Raw genomic sequence first — 17,233 nt, forward strand, 5'->3', positions numbered from 1 at the left:
TGAAGTAACCTTTTTGTTAAGAATTCTCATTTGAATAAACAGCATGGTATAACTGGTGAATGCAGATGGCTTAAGTGTTCAGTTTCTTCTTGAAAAAAAGAGTTTTAGTCATTTTATTCTTTTATGAACTGGATCATATTTTACAAAGAATAAATCCCCCAACTTCTCAAAGATTGTATGACTACAATAAAAGAACCATTACTATGAATTAGCTTATGTACTGGGTCTCAAGCAAGATAGATGAGACAGATACATTTACTTCATTCTTTAGCTCCCCTTTCTATGCTCATCTTCACACAGAGAGAGAGAGAGAGAGAGAGAGAGAGAGAGAGGGAGAGAGAGAGAGAAATGGTTCCAAGAGCTATATAAGAAATCTCCTAGGGATAAATGAAAATAGTATAAAATCTATGTTTGGATTTTATACTATTTTCATGTTCTATGTTCAGCTGTGATACTTCTTGAATTGAGCACAATATCATGAGTTTAACAAGTGGCTATAGAAGATTTAGTACTCTCCATAAATAGTCTGTCTTAAAAGCCTTATTTCAACTTTTATTGCATTCCCTATCATTTGTTGGGTAGATATTTTTCTTCCTGTCAGTTTGCATCCTTAGTTTTCGCCAGTGAGCAGATGGTGGGAGACTCCACTGATCATGGAAAGAGCTCCGAGTTCTGTCTTAGATAGAATATCACTGCCATAAGATATAAACATTAATTTGGGCTGGCTACTTTTTAATAACATGCCATTGTGTAAATGAAATCGCATGCTGATTGTGCTCAGCTGTACAGTAGATGTCCCATTCTCTGTCTCTCTGTAATGAGTTATTCTTTGTTGTGTCAAACTGCATGTAACCTGTTCCGAAGGACTTTTTTTCTGTTGTGTGAACTGGATTATTTTGTTACCGTTCTCTATCTATTCTTCTCAAAGATATACTTCTCTGTTTTGAGATGTTCTATACACCACTATGTATGGTAATGCACTAAAAGTGTTGTTCTTTAGCTGTACAAAGGTGTGACTAATGGGCAAGTATGAAAGACCTAAGAGCCAAAATAATGCATAGGGAGAAATCTGTATCTGAGAGAGCCTGCTGAACATGGACAATGTCTCAATGTGTACTAAATTCTAGGGAGCTGTTTGAAGTCTATTGAAGTCAGGTGGTGAGTTACTCCAGATTTACACTTTGTCAGGAGAGCAGAATTTGTCCCCACACTTTTTGTAAAAGCACATCTGCAGAACCAATGTATATTAGAAGATTCCGTTTCAGTCTGAGTATTGTAAGATACAAATCCTTAGTATGGTGGTATTCTAGCACATTGCTGAAACTCTTCTAGATCCTAGATCCCATCCTTCCTGACCCCTTTGGACAGCTTTCCATCCTTTACCCACTACAGAATCCTTGGTGAATCTCATCCACAACCCAACCCAACTGATAAACCTGGTACTGCCCACTGCAGAAACTCCATCATATCTCAACGCCAACGCTGCCTCCTCCCACTCTCTATTCAACTAGAGTGCCACTTTCAGTGGTTTCAGTGCTAGATCACATGCACAGCCACTCTCTCCTCCCATTCCACTTTCTCCTCAGAATGTTTATTCCTTTCAGTTACACACCAGAGCACATGAACCAACCCCTCTCTTCTCATTCTATAACAGCCCTAGCGGGAGACAAAAAGGTTAGCTCTTCCCCTACACAAAGTTAATCAGCATCAACAAAATATAAGCTTTAATTAAACAAATGGAGAAAAAAACAAGTCCTTATGGTTGCAAAGAAACGAGAGTGATCACTTTAGATAAGCTATTGCCAGCAGGAGAGTGGGGTGGGGGGAGGTATTTTTTCATGCTTTGTGTGTATAAAAGATCTTCTAGACTTTCCACAGTATGCATCCGATGAAGTGAGCTGTAGCCCACAAAAGCTTATGCTCAAATAAATTGGTTAGTCTCTAAGGTGCCACAAGTACTCCTTTTCTTCTTCCATGCCTGAACTAAGTGCAAACTACTGCTTTGCTGTGCTTCAACACTTCTGTCATGCCATCATTTATCTAGTCCTTCATCTCCAGCTACTGAACTCTCTTTTACTCACATCCTGTCCACACCTCCTCCAGAACAGCACACAACATGCTTCATTGAGCCAGGCCCGTCAACACCTGTCTCATCACTGTCTTCAGATGACTTTGGACTGTTTAAAATCTGAATTAGCGACTAGGAAAGCAAGGCTGTCTTGCTGCACAAATGTTTAGCAGTGATTCTGTAATTAGAGACTAAAAGGTCTAAAGCACGTTAATGTCACAACTGTATTACATCTCTGAGGTATTGCATAGTGCAGTACCACCTCCTGCCACTAAGGAACTCCAGTTGGGGCTAAAGTCACTCCAGCCCCACTCCAGAGGTGGTAACAGTCTGGCTGCCAGTGGGTGACTGCTGGCCCTGCAGCACATTGACTGCAGGCAGCAGAAGGTGGCACAGAACTGGAAATCAGACTTCTGTGGCATTATTTCACTTCAGCCATACAAAGGCAGACTGGGACTGTCTGCACACACTCCCTGCTATCTATGCTTCTGTTTTTCTATTTCCAGAAACAGGGAGGGAAGAGGGACTCAGTATTGCCAACCCCCAAAATTCAAAAATCACAAGTCAGACTCCCCCAAAATAATGAAATATTTTTTTAAAAAATATTATCTCAAGTTTTTGGTCTGTGTTCTGATTTTTGTATGTCTCCTGCCCACCCCTAGCGTGTGTGACAGTGCTGCCAATTCTCCCAAATATGTGGGGTCAGGTGATTCTGGCCTCGCTGCAGGGTCTCTTGCTGCTGCCTGATGGTGCCGAGCTTCCAGCTTCTCTGCAAAGCCCAATATTCTAATTCATTAATTCTGTGACCCCCCTCCCCCTCAGACCCACATCCACCCATCGCCCAGCAGAGCAATTAATTGTACCCCTCACCAGCTCTATGTCAGGTCAGTCCCAATTTGTCCCTTGCTTCTCGGTGCACCTCTGTCTGCTCCTCCTGCAACTCCAGGTGTTCTCCACCCTCTCTCTACCTTCCCAGCCCTGGTGTTGCAAGGATGGAGAGGGGATGATGGAAGAGGAGGGAGGAGACTGACTCTTTGATCGCAGGAGGGGAGGGGGAAGTGGAAGGTAGTGGATCCACCTTGAGCTGCTGGGCTCCTTCTGCTCTCTTCTCCCTCCTGCGAGAATGGTGTCAGCTCCTAAGGGCAGAGGGAGAGTCAGTTGCGAACCAGCTGAGCAGCGAACAGCATAGCAGCTAACAAAAGGAGTTTGCCTGGGAGTTCGCCTGGGGAGAGCCTGCTGAGGCTGACATCTGGCCGGCTTCTCTGAGTAGTTACTACAACTCCTGAGGAAGCTCGTAGAAGGAAGGTAATATGGATGGGGGGTGTTCAGCTGTTGTGACCTGCACTGGATGTGCTATGTTTGTCTTTCTTCCACAGGACAGATGCAACTTTGTCTGTACAAAGTGCAAGCTGGTCTCCATACTAGAAGAGAAGGTTCAAGGTCTGGAGCAACAGGTATCGACCCTGCGTTGCATAAGAGAAACTGAAGATTTCCTGGACGGATGTCAGGATAGGCTTCTACGGGCACAAGGTTCTGAAGATTCAGAGCAGGCTGCACATCGGGGACAGAAGGATGGTGAAGAAATTTGGCATCATGTGACCTCCAGAAGAAAAAAGGGGAATGTCCATGTACCAGCAGGGCAGATACAGGTAAGTAACCGTTTTCATGTTCTCTCCACAGGTACTAATGCGGAGAGTGGACCAGATGATACGTCTGAGGGAAGGGAGCAGAAGGAGACTCCGCCGATTGGAAGGCATGGGATGCACTGTCCTAGGGTTGGGGGTTCCACGACCACTGCTCCCAAGAGAAGGAGGTGGGTGGTGGTGGTCGGGGACTCTCTCCTCAGGGGGACTGAGTCATCTATCTGCCACCCCGACTGGGAAAACCGAGAAGTCTGCTGCTTGCCAGGAGCTAAGGTTCGCGATGTGACGGAGAGACTGCCGAGACTCATCAAGCCCTCAGATCACTACCCCTTCCTGCTTCTTCACGTGGGCACCAGTGATACTGCCAAGAATGACCTTGAGCAGATCACTGCGGACTATGTGGCTCTGGGAAGAAGGATAAAGGAGTTTGAGGTGCAAGTGGTGTTCTTGTCCATCCTCCCCGTGGAAGGAAAAGGCCTGGGTAGAGACCGTCGAATCGTGGAAGTCAACAAATGGCTACGCAGGTGGTGTCGGAGAGAAGGCTTTGGATTCTTTGACCATGGGGTGGTGTTCCAAGAAGGAGTGCTAGGCAGAGACGGGCTCCACCTAACGAAGAGAGGGAAGAGCATCTTCGCAAGCAGGCTGGCTAACCTAGTGAGGAGGGCTTTAAACTAGGTTCACCGGGGGAAGGAGACCAAAGCCCTGAGGTAAGTGGGGAAGTGGGATACCGGGAGGAGGCACGAGCAGGAGCATGTGAGGGGGGAGGGCTCCTGCCTCATACTGAGAAAGAGGGGCGATCAGCAGGTTACCTCAAGTGCCTATATACAAATGCAAGAAGCCTGGGAAACAAGCAGGGAGAACTGGAAGTCCTGGCACAGTCAAGGAATTATGATGTGGTTGGAATAACAGAGACTTGGTGGGATAACTTGCATGATTGGAGTACTGTCATGGATGGATATAAGCTGTTCAGGAAGGACAGGAAGGGCAGAAAAGGTGGGGGAGTTGCACTGTATGTAAGGGAGCAGTATGACTGCTCAGAGCTCAAGTATGAAACTGCAGAAAAACCTGAGAGTCTCTGGATTAAGTTAAGAAGTGTGAGCAACAAGGGTGATGTCGTGGTGGGAGTCTACTATAGACCACCAGACTAGGGGGATGAGGTGGACGAGGCTTTCTTCCGGCAACTTGCAGAAGTTACTAGATCGCAGGCCCTGGTTCTCATGGGAGACTTCAATCACCCTGATATCTGCTGGGAGAGCAATACAGCGGTGCACAGGAAATCCAGGAAGTTTTTGGAAAATGTAGGGGACAATTTCCTGGTGCAAGTGCTGGAGGAACCAACTAGGGGCAGAGCTCTTCTTGACCTGCTCTCACTAACCGGAAAGAATTAGTAGGGGAAGCAAAAGTGGATGGGAACCCGGGAGGCAGTGACCATGAAATGGTCGAGTTCAGGATCCTAACACAGGGAAGAAAGGAGAGCAGCAGAATACAGACCCTGGACTTCAGAAAAGCAGACTTTGACTCCCTCAGGGAACTGATGGGCAAGATCCCCTGGGAGAATAACATGAGGGGGAAAGAAGTCCAGGAGAGCTGGCTGTATTTTAAAGAATCCTTATTGAGGTTACAGGGACAAACCATCCCGATGTGTAGAAAGAATAGTAAATATGGCAGGCGACCAGCTTGGCTTAACAGTGAAATCCTTGCTGCTCTTAAATACAAAAAAGAAGCTTATAAGAAGTGGAAGATTGGACAAATGACCAGGGAGGAGTATAAAAATATTGCTCGGGCTTGCAGGAGTGAAATCAGGAAGGCCAAATCACACCTGGAGTTGCAGTTAGCAAGAGATGTTAAGAGTAACAAGAAGGGTTTCTTCAGGTATGTTATCAACAAGAAGAAAGTCAAGGAAAGTGTGGGCCCCTTACTGAATGAGGGAGGCAACCTAGTGACAGAGCATGTGGAAAAAGCTAATGTACTCAATGCTTTTTTTGCCTCTGTCTTAACAAACAAGGTCAGCTCCCAGACTACTGCACTGGGCAGCACAGCATGGGGAGGAGGTGACCAGCCCTCTGTGGAGAAAGAAGTGGTTCGGGACTATTTAGAAAAGCTGGACGAGCACAAGTCCATGGGGCCGGATGCGTTGCATCCGAGAGTGCTAAAGGAGTTGGCGGATGTGATTGCAGAGCCATTGGCCATTATCTTTGAAAACTCATGGCAATCGGGGGAGGTCCCAGATGACTGGAAAAAGGCTAATGTAGTGCCAATCTTTAAAAAAGGGAAGAAGGAGGATCCTGGGAACTACAGGCCAGTCAGCCTCACCTCAGTCCCTGGAAAAATCATGGAGCAGGTCCTCAAGGAATCAATTCTGATGCACTTAGAGGAGAGGAAAGTGATCAGGAACAGTCAGCAGGGATTCACCAAGGACAAGTCATCCCTGACTAATCTAATTGCCTTCTATGACGAGATAACTGGCTCTGTGGATGAAGGGAAAGCAGTGGACGTGTTGTTCCTTGACTTTAGCAAAGCTTTTGACATGGTCTCCCACAGTATTCTTGCCAGCAAGTTAGAGAAGTATGGGCTGGATGAATGGACTATAAGGTGGATAGAAAGTTGGCTAGATTGTCGGGCTCAACGGGTAGTGATCAATGGCTCCATGTCTAGTTGGCAGCCAGTATCAAGTGGAGTGCCCCAGGGGTCGGTCCTGGGGCCGGTTTTGTTCAATATCTTCATAAATGATCTCGAGGATGGTGTGGATTGCACCCTCAGCAAATTTGCAGATGACATTAAACTGGGAGGAGTGGTAGATACGCTGGAGGGTAGGGATAGGATACAGAGGGGACCTAGACAAATTGGAGGATTGGGCCAAAAGAAATCTGATGAGGTTCAACAAGGACAAGTGAAGAGTCCTGCACTTAGGATGGAAGAATCCAATGCACCGCTACAGACTAGGGACCGAATGGCTCGGCAGCAGTTCTGCAGAAAAGGACGTAGGGGTTACAGTGGACAAGAAGTTGGATATGAGTCAACAGTGTTCCCTTGTTGCCAAGAAGGCCAATGGCATTTTGGGCTGTATAAGTAGGGGCATTGCCAGCAGATCGAGGGACGTGATCGTTCCCCTCTATTCAACATTGGTGAGGCCTCATCTGGAGTACTGTGTCCAGTTTTGGGCCCCACACTACAAGAAGGATGTGGAAAAATTGGAAAGAGTCCAGCGGAGGGCAACAAAAATGATTAGGGGACTGGAACACATGACTTATGAGGAGAGGCTGAGGGAACTGGGGGTGTTTAGTCTTCAGAAGAGAAGAATGAGGGGGGATTTGATAGCTGCTTTCAACTACCTGAAAGGGGGTTCCAAAGAGGATGGCTCTGGACTGTTCTCAGTGGTAGCAGATGAGAGAACAAGGAGTAATGGTCTCAAGTTGCAGTGGGGGAGATTTAGGTTGGATATTAGGAAAAACTTTTTCACTAGGAGGGTGGTGAAACACTGGAATGCGTTACCTAGGGAGGTGGTGGAATCTCCTTCCCTAGAAGTTTTTAAGGTCAGGCTTGACAAAGCCCTGGCTGGGATGATTTAGTTGGGGATTGGTCCTGCTTTGAGCAGGGGGTTGGACAAGATGACCTCCTGAGGTCCCTTCCAACCCTGATATTCTATGATTCTATGATTCTATTGCTCTCTTGTTCTGAACTTGGGCGGTGTGGGCATAATCTCAGTCCTGGTCCTTCTAGGGAGACAGCTGAGAGCTTGACGTGGCTCTGAGCTGTGTGTGCAGGTTAAGCAGGAAGAGGAGGCATTTTCAGCCTGGGGCCCAAGCTTGTGGGTGGGGGTGTTTCTGAGCAGGTGCATTGATGGGAGCTCAGGGGCCAGAGCGGGAGGAGGTCAAGTTGGGAGGATTGAGTGCAGAAGGGAATAGAGCAATGTTGCCAACTCTTGAGATTTCATCAAACCTGTAGGAATATAGACCCACATTAGACCTGAATGAATTATGGTTTTAAATTGAGTTTGGATATTAGCATGAGCAATTGGCCCAAAATATTTAACCAAAAAGACTGAGACCATGAGAAAGAAAAGCATTTGTTTTAAACCTGTAGTGACCATTTGAATACCAGTGTTATCTTATTTAAAGTCTGTATTTGGCTGCATACGTCGTTTTTTAGCTATCTAAAAACCAAAAGAGATACATATAGAAAATGGAAGAAGGGACATGTCACCAAGGCAGTTTATATGGAATAGCACAAGCCTGTAAGGACAAAATCAGAAATGCCAAGGCAAAGAATGAGTTACAGCTGGCAAGGAATGTTAGACAACAGTAAGGGGCTCTTCAATATGTCAGACAAAAAAGAAAGACCAAGGATGGTATGGGTCTGCTGCTTAATGGAGGTGGTGAGCTGGTAATAGAAGATGATAAAAAGGCAAAGCTGCTCAAAGCCTACTTTGCTTCAGTCTTCTCACAAAAAATAACATGAAACCGGATGACCAGCAAAGTTACCATAGACAATAAAGGGGAAGAGATACAGATTGGGATAAGTAAAGAACACATCAGAGATCAATTTGAATTAATTCAAATCAGCCGGGCTATTCACCCGAGGTTCCTGAAGGAATTAACTGAAGAAATTTCGGGAACTATGAATAAGTCACCCTGGCCTTCGTACCAGAGAAGCTATTAAAGCAATGTATAAAATATTCAATTTGTGAGTACATGGAGGATGAAGAGGTAATCACTAGCAACCAGAATGGATTTACCAAGAACAAATCATGCAAAACCAGCTTGATTTTCTTCTTTGACAGGGTAACTGATTTGGTGGATAGGGAGAATGCAGTCGACATAATATACATGGACTTCACCAAGACTTTTAACACAGTCCCACATGACATTCTGAGAAGTAAGCTGGAGAAATGCAGGCTTGGCAGACCTACCATTATGTGGATGCATGATTGGTTAAACAACCACAAACAAAGAGCAACTATTAATGGAATGATGTTGGATTGGAGGGAGGTTTCAAGTGGGGTTCCACTGGGATCTGTTCTTGGTCAGCGTTGTTTAACATCTTTATTAATGATCTGGATGTAGGCATAGAGAGCATACTGATCAAGTCCTCAGATAACACAAAGCTCGGGTGATTGCCAACACTTTGGAGGATAAAGCTAAAATTCAGAAGAATCTTGATAAATTGGAGAACTGGGTTATAGACAACAAAATGAAATTCAACAAAGACAAATGTAAGGTGCTACACTTTATGAAGAAAAACCAAATGCACAAATACAGAATAGGGGAAAACTGGCTTGGCAACAGCACTGCTGAGAAGGATCTAGGAGTTGTGGTGAATCACAACCGCAACATGAGTCAGCAATGTGATGTTGTTGCAAAAAATGCAAATGGAATTTTAAGTGGCATTAACAGAGGCAGAGCATGCAAGTCATGAGAGGTAATAGTACTACTCTACTCAGCACTGGTTAGTCCTCAGCTGGAGTACTGTGTTTGTTATATAAAAGATGTAGAGAAACTGGAAAGGATCCAGAGGTAAGTGACAAAGATGATCAAAGGGAATGAATACAATCCATGTGAGCAAAGGCTGAAGTATCTGGGTAGGTTTAGTTTGGAAAAGAGAAGATTACAGGGGTATTCAGATACTTGAAAGGTTGCCATAAAAAAGATGGAGAAAAGTTGTCTCTCTTGTCACAAAGGGCAGGATAAGAGCCAATGGGTTGTAGATTAAATCTCAGGGAAAACTTCCTAACTGTAAAAACAGTAGGACAATGGAACAGAGTGCCTTGGGTGGTTGTGGAAGCTTCTTCACTGAAGGTTTTCAAAAGGAGGTTGGATTGCCATCTAACTTGGATGGTTTAGACACAACAAATCCTTTATCTTGGAAGGGAGTTAGACTAGATGACCCTTGCTGTCCCTTCTAACCCTATGGTTCTATGATTCTATGGATTGAGGTAAAGAAAATAAAGAAAACATGGTTAATTGGGCATCAGGTGCAGCAAATAATTGGTTAGAAATGCTTAGTCAAGTAGTTGGAAGGAAAATAAGATAAGAAGAAGCCTTGGGAAAGAGGCCCAGACATTAATCTTGTCTTGACCAGGCAAAGGAAGAGGGTTGAGCCCTGACTGCCCATCTGGTGTTAGCTAAGGTCTGATAACCAGCAATGACATCATTTGTTTGTTATATTATATAAAAAGACAAAGTTTTTAGAGGTTTCTTTATCAGAACTTTCTCTTACCCCTCTGAAATCATGACATGATGGGAAGATTCCTTCAGGAACTGATCCTGTTGTGAGTATCTTGGCCAGTATTTATAATTTTATTGTTGTTGGGATGTTGAATATAGGTGTGCATATATGCTTATATTTGTATTTTGGAGGTAACCAACACCAAGTGGCCTTCAAACTAATAAAGGAATGCTTGTGTTGAAATTGAGTCATGTAAACCTTAATAAACTCTTTAGGGAAATAATTTCCAATGGAAAATCTCATGATTTGGGGGACAATCTCATAATTCTGGAGGTCTAACTCACGATTTTTGAACTTCTTGGGTGTTGTTAGTGATAGAATTGGTGATGCATGGGTGTATGGAGAATGGTAAGACCATGACTGGCGAGGGAGGGTTGGAACTTGGATAGGTCAGTGAAAGGCTCACACAGGGTTTAATGAAAAAAGAAAAGGAGTACTTGTGGCACCTTAGAGACTAACCAGTTTATTTGAGCATGAGCTTTCATGAGCTACAGCTCACTTCATCGGATGCATAAACCAGTCGGAGAACACTTCAATCACTCTGAAACAGGGTTTAATGAGGCAATATTGCCAACTCTCATATTTTATCACCATTTACATGCAACTTTGTGTTTCTCTAAAAGCCCCAGTTTGGGAAGTGAATTTGGCACATGAGAATCTGTTTTCACTGAACCAAAAAGATGTTTCTAAGGGTATGTCTACACTACGGAATAAGGTCGAATTTATAGAAGTCGGTTTTTTAGAAATCGGTTTTATATATTCGAGTGTGTGTGTCCCCACAGAAGTGCATTAAGTGCATTAACTCGGCGGAGTGCTTCCACAGTACCGAGGCTAGAGTCGACTTCTGGAGCGTTGCACTGTGGGTAGCTATCCCACAGTTCCCGCAGTCTCCGCTGCCCATTGGAATTCTGGGTTGAGATCCCAATGCCTGATGGGGCTGAAACATTGTCGCGGGTGGTTCTGGGTACATATCGTCAGTCCCCCCTTCCCTCCCTTCCTCCGTGAAAGCAAGGGCAGACAATTGTTTCGCGCCTTTTTTCCTGAGTTACCTGTGCGGACGCCATACCACCGCAAGCATGGAGCCCGCTCAGGTAACCGTCACCGTATGTCTCCTGGGTGCTGGCAGACGTGGCACGGCATTGCTACACAGTAGCAGCAACCCATTGCCTTGTGGCAGCAGACGGTACAATACGACTGGTAGCCGTCCTCGTCATGTCCGAGGTACTCCTGGTCGCCTGTGTGATCAGGAGCGCCTGGGCAGACATGGGCGCAGGGACTAAATTTTTAGTGACTTGACCAGGTCATTTTTTTTAGTCCGGCAGTCAGTCCTATTGAACCGTCTTATGGTGAGCAGGCAGGCAATATGTCCTTCTGCACCGTCTGCTGCCAGCCAAAGATGTAAAAGATAGATGGAGTGGATCAAAACAAGAAATAGACCAGATTTGTTTTGTACTCATTTGCCTTCTCCCCTGTCTAGGGGACTCATTCCTCTAGGTCACACTGCAGTCACGCACAGAGAAGGTGCAGCGAGGTAGATCTAGCCATGTATCAATCAGAGGCCAGGCTAACCTCCTTGTTCCAATAAGAACAATAACTTAGGTGCACCATTTCTTATTGGAACCCTCCGTGAACTCTACCCTTGTAAGCCGTGTCCTCAGTCGCCCCTCCCTGCGTCAGAGCAACGGCAAACAATCGTGCATCTGAGTTGAGAGTGCTGTCCAGAGCAGCCCAATGGAGCACTCTGATTGGGCTAAAACATTGTCGCGGGTGGTTCTGGGTACATATTGTCCGGCCCCCGTTCCCTCCCTCCCTCCGTGAAGGCAAGGGCAGACAATTGTTTCGCGCCTTTTTTCCTGAGTTACCTGTGCGGACGCCATACCACCGCAAGCATGGAGCCCACTCAGGTAACCGTCACCGTATGTCTCCTGGGTGCTGGCAGATGCGGTACGGCATTGCTACACAGTAGCAGCAACCCATTGCCTTCTGGCAGCAGACGGTGCAGTATGACTGGTACCCGTCCTCGTCATGTCCGAGGTGCTCCTGGCCACGTCGGCTGGGAGCGCCTGGGCAGACATGGGCGCAGGGACTAAATTTTTGGTGACTTGACCAGGTCATTCTCTTTAGTCCTGCAGTCAGTCGTATTGAACCGTCTAATGGTGAGCAGGCAGGCAATACGGATTGCTAGCAGTCGTATTGTACCATCTTCTGCCGGGCAGGCAAGAGATGACGATGGCTAGCAATCGTATTGTACCATCTTCTGCCGGGCAGGCAAGAGATGACGATGGCTAGCAATCGTATTGTACCATCTTCTGCCGGGCAGGCAAGAGATGACGATGGCTAGCAATCGTACTGTGCCATCTTCTGCCAGGCAGGCAAGAGATGAGGATGGCTAGCAGTCGTACTGTGCCATCTTCTGCCGAGCAGCCATAAGATGTGGATGGCTTGCAGTCCTTCTGCACCGTCTGCTGCCAGCCAAAGATGTAAAAGATAGATGGAGTGGATCAAAACAAGAAATAGACCAGATTTGTTTTGTACTCATTTGCCTCCTGCCCTGTCTAGGGGACTCATTCCTCTAGGTCACACTGCAGTCACTCACAGAGAAGGTGCTGCGAGGTAGATCTAGCCATGTATCAATCAGAGGCCAGGCTAACCTCCTTGTTCCAATAAGAACAATAACTTAGGTGCACCATTTCTTATTGGAACCCTCCGTGAAGTCCTGCCTGAACTACTCCTTGATGTAAAGCCACCCCCTTTGTGGATTTTAGCCTCCTGAAGCCAACCCTGTAAGCCGTGTCGTCAGTCGCCCCTCCCTCCATCAGAGCAACGGCAGACAATCATTCCGCGCCTTTTTTCTGTGCGGACGCCATACCAAGGCAAGCATGGAGTCCGCTCAGCTCACTTTGGCAATTAGGAGCACATTAAACACCACACGCATTATCCAGCAGTATATGCAGCACCAGAACCTGGCAAAGCGCTACCGGGCGAGGAGGCGACGTCAGCGCGGTCACGTGAGTGATCAGGACATGGACACAGATTTCTCTGAAAGCATGGGCCCTGCCAATGCATGCATAATGGTGCTAATGGGGCAAGTTCATGCTGTGGAACGCCGATTCTGGGCTCGGGAAACAAGCACAGACTGGTGGGACCGCATAGTGTTGCAGGTCTGGGACGATTCCCAGTGGCTGCGAAACTTTCGCATGCGTAAGGGCACTTTCATGGAACTTTGTGACTTGCTTTCCCCTGCCCTGAAGCGCATGAATACCAAGATGAGAGCAGCCCTCACAGTTGAGAAACGAGTGGCGATAGCCCTGTGGAAGCTTGCAACGCCAGACAGCTACCGGTCAGTTGGGAATCAATTTGGAGTGGGCAAATCTACTGTGGGGGCTGCTGTGATGCAAGTAGCCCACGCAATCAAAGATCTGCTGATATCAAGGGTAGTGACCTTGGGAAATGTGCAGGTCATAGTGGATGGCTTTGCTGCAATGGGATTCCCTAACTGTGGTGGGGCCATAGACGGAACCCATATCCTTATCTTGGCACCGGAGCACCAAGCCGGCGAGTACATAAACCGCAAGGGGTACTTTTCAATAGTGCTGCAAGCTCTGGTGGATCACAAGGGACGTTTCACCAACATCAACGTGGGATGGCCGGGAAAGGTACATGACGCTCGCATCTTCAGGAACTCTGGTCTGTTTCAAAAGCTTCAAGAAGGGACTTTATTCCCAGACCAGAAAATAACTGTTGGTGATGTTGAAATGCCTATATGTATCCTTGGGGACCCAGCCTACCCCTTAATGCCATGGCTCATGAAGCCGTACACAGGCAGCCTGGACAGCAGTCAGGAGCTGTTCAACTACAGGCTGAGCAAGTGCAGAATGGTGGTAGAATGTGCATTTGGACGTTTAAAGGCGCGCTGGCGCAGTTTACTGACTCGGTTAGACCTCAGCGAAACCAATATTCCCACTGTTATTCCTGCTTGCTGTGTGCTCCACAATATCTGTGAGAGTAAGGGGGAGACGTTTATGGCGGGGTGGGAGGTTGAGGCAAATCGCCTGGCTGCTGGTTACGCGCAGCCAGACACCAGGGCGGTTAGAAGAGCACAGGAGGGTGCGGTACGCATCAGAGAGGCTTTGAAAACCAGTTTCATGACTGGCCAGGCTACGGTGTGAAAGTTCTGTTTGTTTCTCCTTGATGAAACCCCCCGCCCCTTGGTTCACTCTACTTCCTTGTAAGCTAACCACCCTCCCCTCCTCCCTTTGATCACCTCTTGCAGAGGCAATAAAGTCATTGTTGCTTCACATTCATGCATTCTTTATTCATTCATTACACAAATAGGGGGATGACTACCAAGGTAGCCCAGGAGGGGTGGTGGAGGAGGGAAGGAAAATGCCACACAGCACTTTAAAAGTTTACAACTTTAAAATTTATTGAATGACAGCCTTCTTTTTTGGGGGCAATCCTCTGTGGTGGAGTGGCTGGTTGGCCGGTGGCCCCCCCACCGCGTTCTTGGGCGTCTGGGTGTGGAGGCTATGGAACTTGGGGAGGAGGGCGGTTGGTTACACAGGGGCTGTAGTGGCAGTCTGTGCTCCAGCTGCCTTTGCTGCAGCTCAACCATACACTGGAGCATACTGGTTTGGTCCTCCAGCAGCCTCAGCATTGAATCCTGCCTCCTCTCATCACGCTGTCGCCACATTCGAGCTTCAGCCCTCTCTTCAGCCCGCCACTTACTCTCTTCAGCCCGCCACTTACTCTCTTCAGCCCGCCACCTCTCCTCCTGGTCATTTTGTGCTTTCCTGCAGTCTGACATTATTTGCCTCCACGCATTCGTCTGTGCTCTGTCAGTGTGGGAGGACAGCATGAGCTCGGAGAACATTTCATCTCGAGTGCGTTTTTTTTTCTTTCTAATCTTCACTAGCCTCTGGGAAGGAGAAGATCCTGTGATCATTGAAACACATGCAGCTGGTGGAGAAAAGAAAAGGGACAGCGGTATTTAAAAAGACACATTTTATAAAACACTGGCTACACTCTTTCAGGGTAAACCTTGCTGTTAACATTACATACATAGCACATGTGCTTTCGTTACAAGGTCGCATTTTGCCTCCCCCCACCGCGTGGCTACCCCCTCAACCCTCCCCCCTCCCTGTGGCTAACAGCGGGGAACATTTCTGTTCAGCCGCAGGCAAACAGCCCAGCAGGAATGGGCTCCTCTGAGTGTCCCCTGAAGAAAAGCACCCTATTTCAACCAGGTGACCATGGATTATATCTCACTCTCCTGAGGATAACACATGAACGGATGTTGCTTGAACGCCAGCAAACATACACTGCAATGCTTTGTTGTACAATGATTCCCGAGTACGTGTTACTGGCCTGGAGTGGTATAGTGTCCTACCATGAAGGACGCAATAAGTCTGCCCTCCCCAGAAACCTTTTGCAAAGGCTTTGGGAGTATATCCAGGAGAGCCGCGAATGCCAGGGCAGAGTAATCCTTTCACATGCTTGCTTTTAAACCATGTATAGTATTTTAAAAGGTACACTCACCGGAGGTCCCTTCTCCGCCTGCTGGGTCCAGGAGGCAGCCTTGGGTGGGTTCAGGGGGTACTGGCTCCAGGTCCAGGGTGAGAAACAGTTCCTGGCTGTCGGGAAAACCGGTTTCTCCGCTTGCTTGCTGTGAGCTATCTACAACCTCCTCCTCCTCATCATCTTCTTCGTCCCCAAAACCTGCTTCCGTATTGCCTCCATCTCCATTGAAGGAGTCAAACAACACGGCTGGGGTAGTGGTGGCTGAACCCCCTAAAATGGCATGCAGCTCATCATAGAAGCGGCATGTTTGGGGCTCTGACCCGGAGCGGCCGTTCGCCTCTCTGGTTTTCTGGTAGGCTTGCCTCAGCTCCTTCAGTTTCACGCGGCACTGCTTCGGGTCCCTGTTATGGCCTCTGTCCTTCATGCCCTGGGAGATCTTGACAAAGGTTTTGGCATTTCGAAAACTGGAACGGAGTTCTGATAGCACGGATTCCTCTCCCCATACAGCGATCAGATCCCGTACCTCCCGTTCGGTCCATGCTGGAGCTCTTTTGCGATTCTGAGACTCCATCATGGTCACCTCTGCTGATGAGCTCTGCATGGTCACCTGCAGCTTGCCACGCTGGCCAAACAGGAAATGAGATTCAAAAGTTCGCGGTTCTTTTCCTGTCTACCTGGCCAGTGCATCTGAGTTGAGAGTGCTGTCCAGAGCGGTCAAAATGGAGCACTCTGGGATAGCTCCCGGAGGCCAATACCGTCGAATTGTGTCCACAGTACCCCAAAATCGACCCGGCAAGGCCGATTTAAGCGCTAATCCGCTTGTCAGGGGTGGAGTAAGGAAATCGATTTTAAGAGCCCTTTAAGTCGAAATAAAGGGCTTCATCGTGTGGACGGGTGCAGGTTTACATCGATGTAATGCTGCTAAATTCGACCTAAAGTCCTAGTGTAGACCAGGGCTCTGCCTCACAGCTGGGGAGGAAAGCTTGAAAAGGTGAACACTTAAGGCTCAAAAACCAGAAATCAAATAAAAAGAATGCGACATTAATTTATCTTAAAATTTAATGATTTTTAAACCCATCTAATGATTGGTTGGGCCTGACTCATGATTTTTTATCGCTTGGGATTGGTAATGCTGATACTATTTTCCCTCTCCCTGCTCTTTCTTATAAAATATTCCAGTGTTTCCTTGGGAAAGGGAAAAGGGTGGGAGAGAACATGCCTTTTTCTTCTCCTTGTTCTATGACGTCCCAACCACAGGTTCCCAGTTGTTCACTTGAAAATACGATTAACTTCATGGGAGAGAAGAGAATGAATGTATGCAGATTACTACATGCAGCCTCTCCACCTATTTTGGGCACCAAACCCCACTCGGTAGATCACAGGGGTGCCATTTCCCTCTCCATCAAAATGGAACTACATTAAACCACATGAACGCCTTGAAAAATGTCACTGGGTGGTCTACAGCAAAGTAAATATCACCTATATACAAAGAGAAGGGCAGTGCTTTGGCTCAACTCACCTTGCTGTTTAAGGTTCTCTGGCCATGCAAGTACAGATGGAAATTTGAAGATGACTATGCCTCAGAAGCAGAGCTATAAACTCCACTCAGGGAGCCACTGCTTCTGAAGAAATTCCTGAGCAACAGAGCAAAGTCACGCGCTGATACACTGCGTCCAGTCAGTCACAGGAGGACTCAGCTGGGCAAGATGAATGCCCGCTATGGAGCACTGGAATCATCAACTGGAGAACATGGATTGAGGGATCTGGATGACCTACA

At 47.0% G+C, this 17,233-nt stretch overlaps 1 protein-coding gene across 1 annotated transcript; it reads right to left on the bottom strand.

The window, feature by feature from the left end:
• Positions 1-14,353: 14,353 nt before the first annotated feature.
• Positions 14,354-16,193, bottom strand: LOC141981880 (uncharacterized). Its single transcript, XM_074943508.1, has 2 exons — positions 15,475-16,193; positions 14,354-14,895 (listed from the first exon to the last, which is right to left on the bottom strand). The coding sequence occupies exons 1-2, from the start codon at positions 16,055-16,057 to the stop codon at positions 14,354-14,356; spliced, it is 1,125 nt and encodes a 374-aa protein (XP_074799609.1). The 5' UTR covers positions 16,058-16,193.
• Between the last annotated feature and the right edge of the window lie 1,040 nt (positions 16,194-17,233).

Source organism: Natator depressus, chromosome 2 (assembly GCF_965152275.1).
Source record: "Natator depressus isolate rNatDep1 chromosome 2, rNatDep2.hap1, whole genome shotgun sequence".
In the NCBI taxonomy this organism is placed as follows: domain Eukaryota; kingdom Metazoa; phylum Chordata; order Testudines; family Cheloniidae; genus Natator; species Natator depressus.

Bases quoted from the DNA above. Each gene is read 5' to 3' on its own strand.
- LOC141981880 (XM_074943508.1), bottom strand. From the start codon at position 16,057: ATGCAGAGCTCATCAGCAGAGGTGACCATGATGGAGTCTCAGAATCGC. The intron at 14,896-15,474 runs GTGAGTGTACCT...TTTCTCCACCAG, and splicing joins AGGCGGAGAAGGGACCTCCG to CTGCATGTGTTTCAATGATC.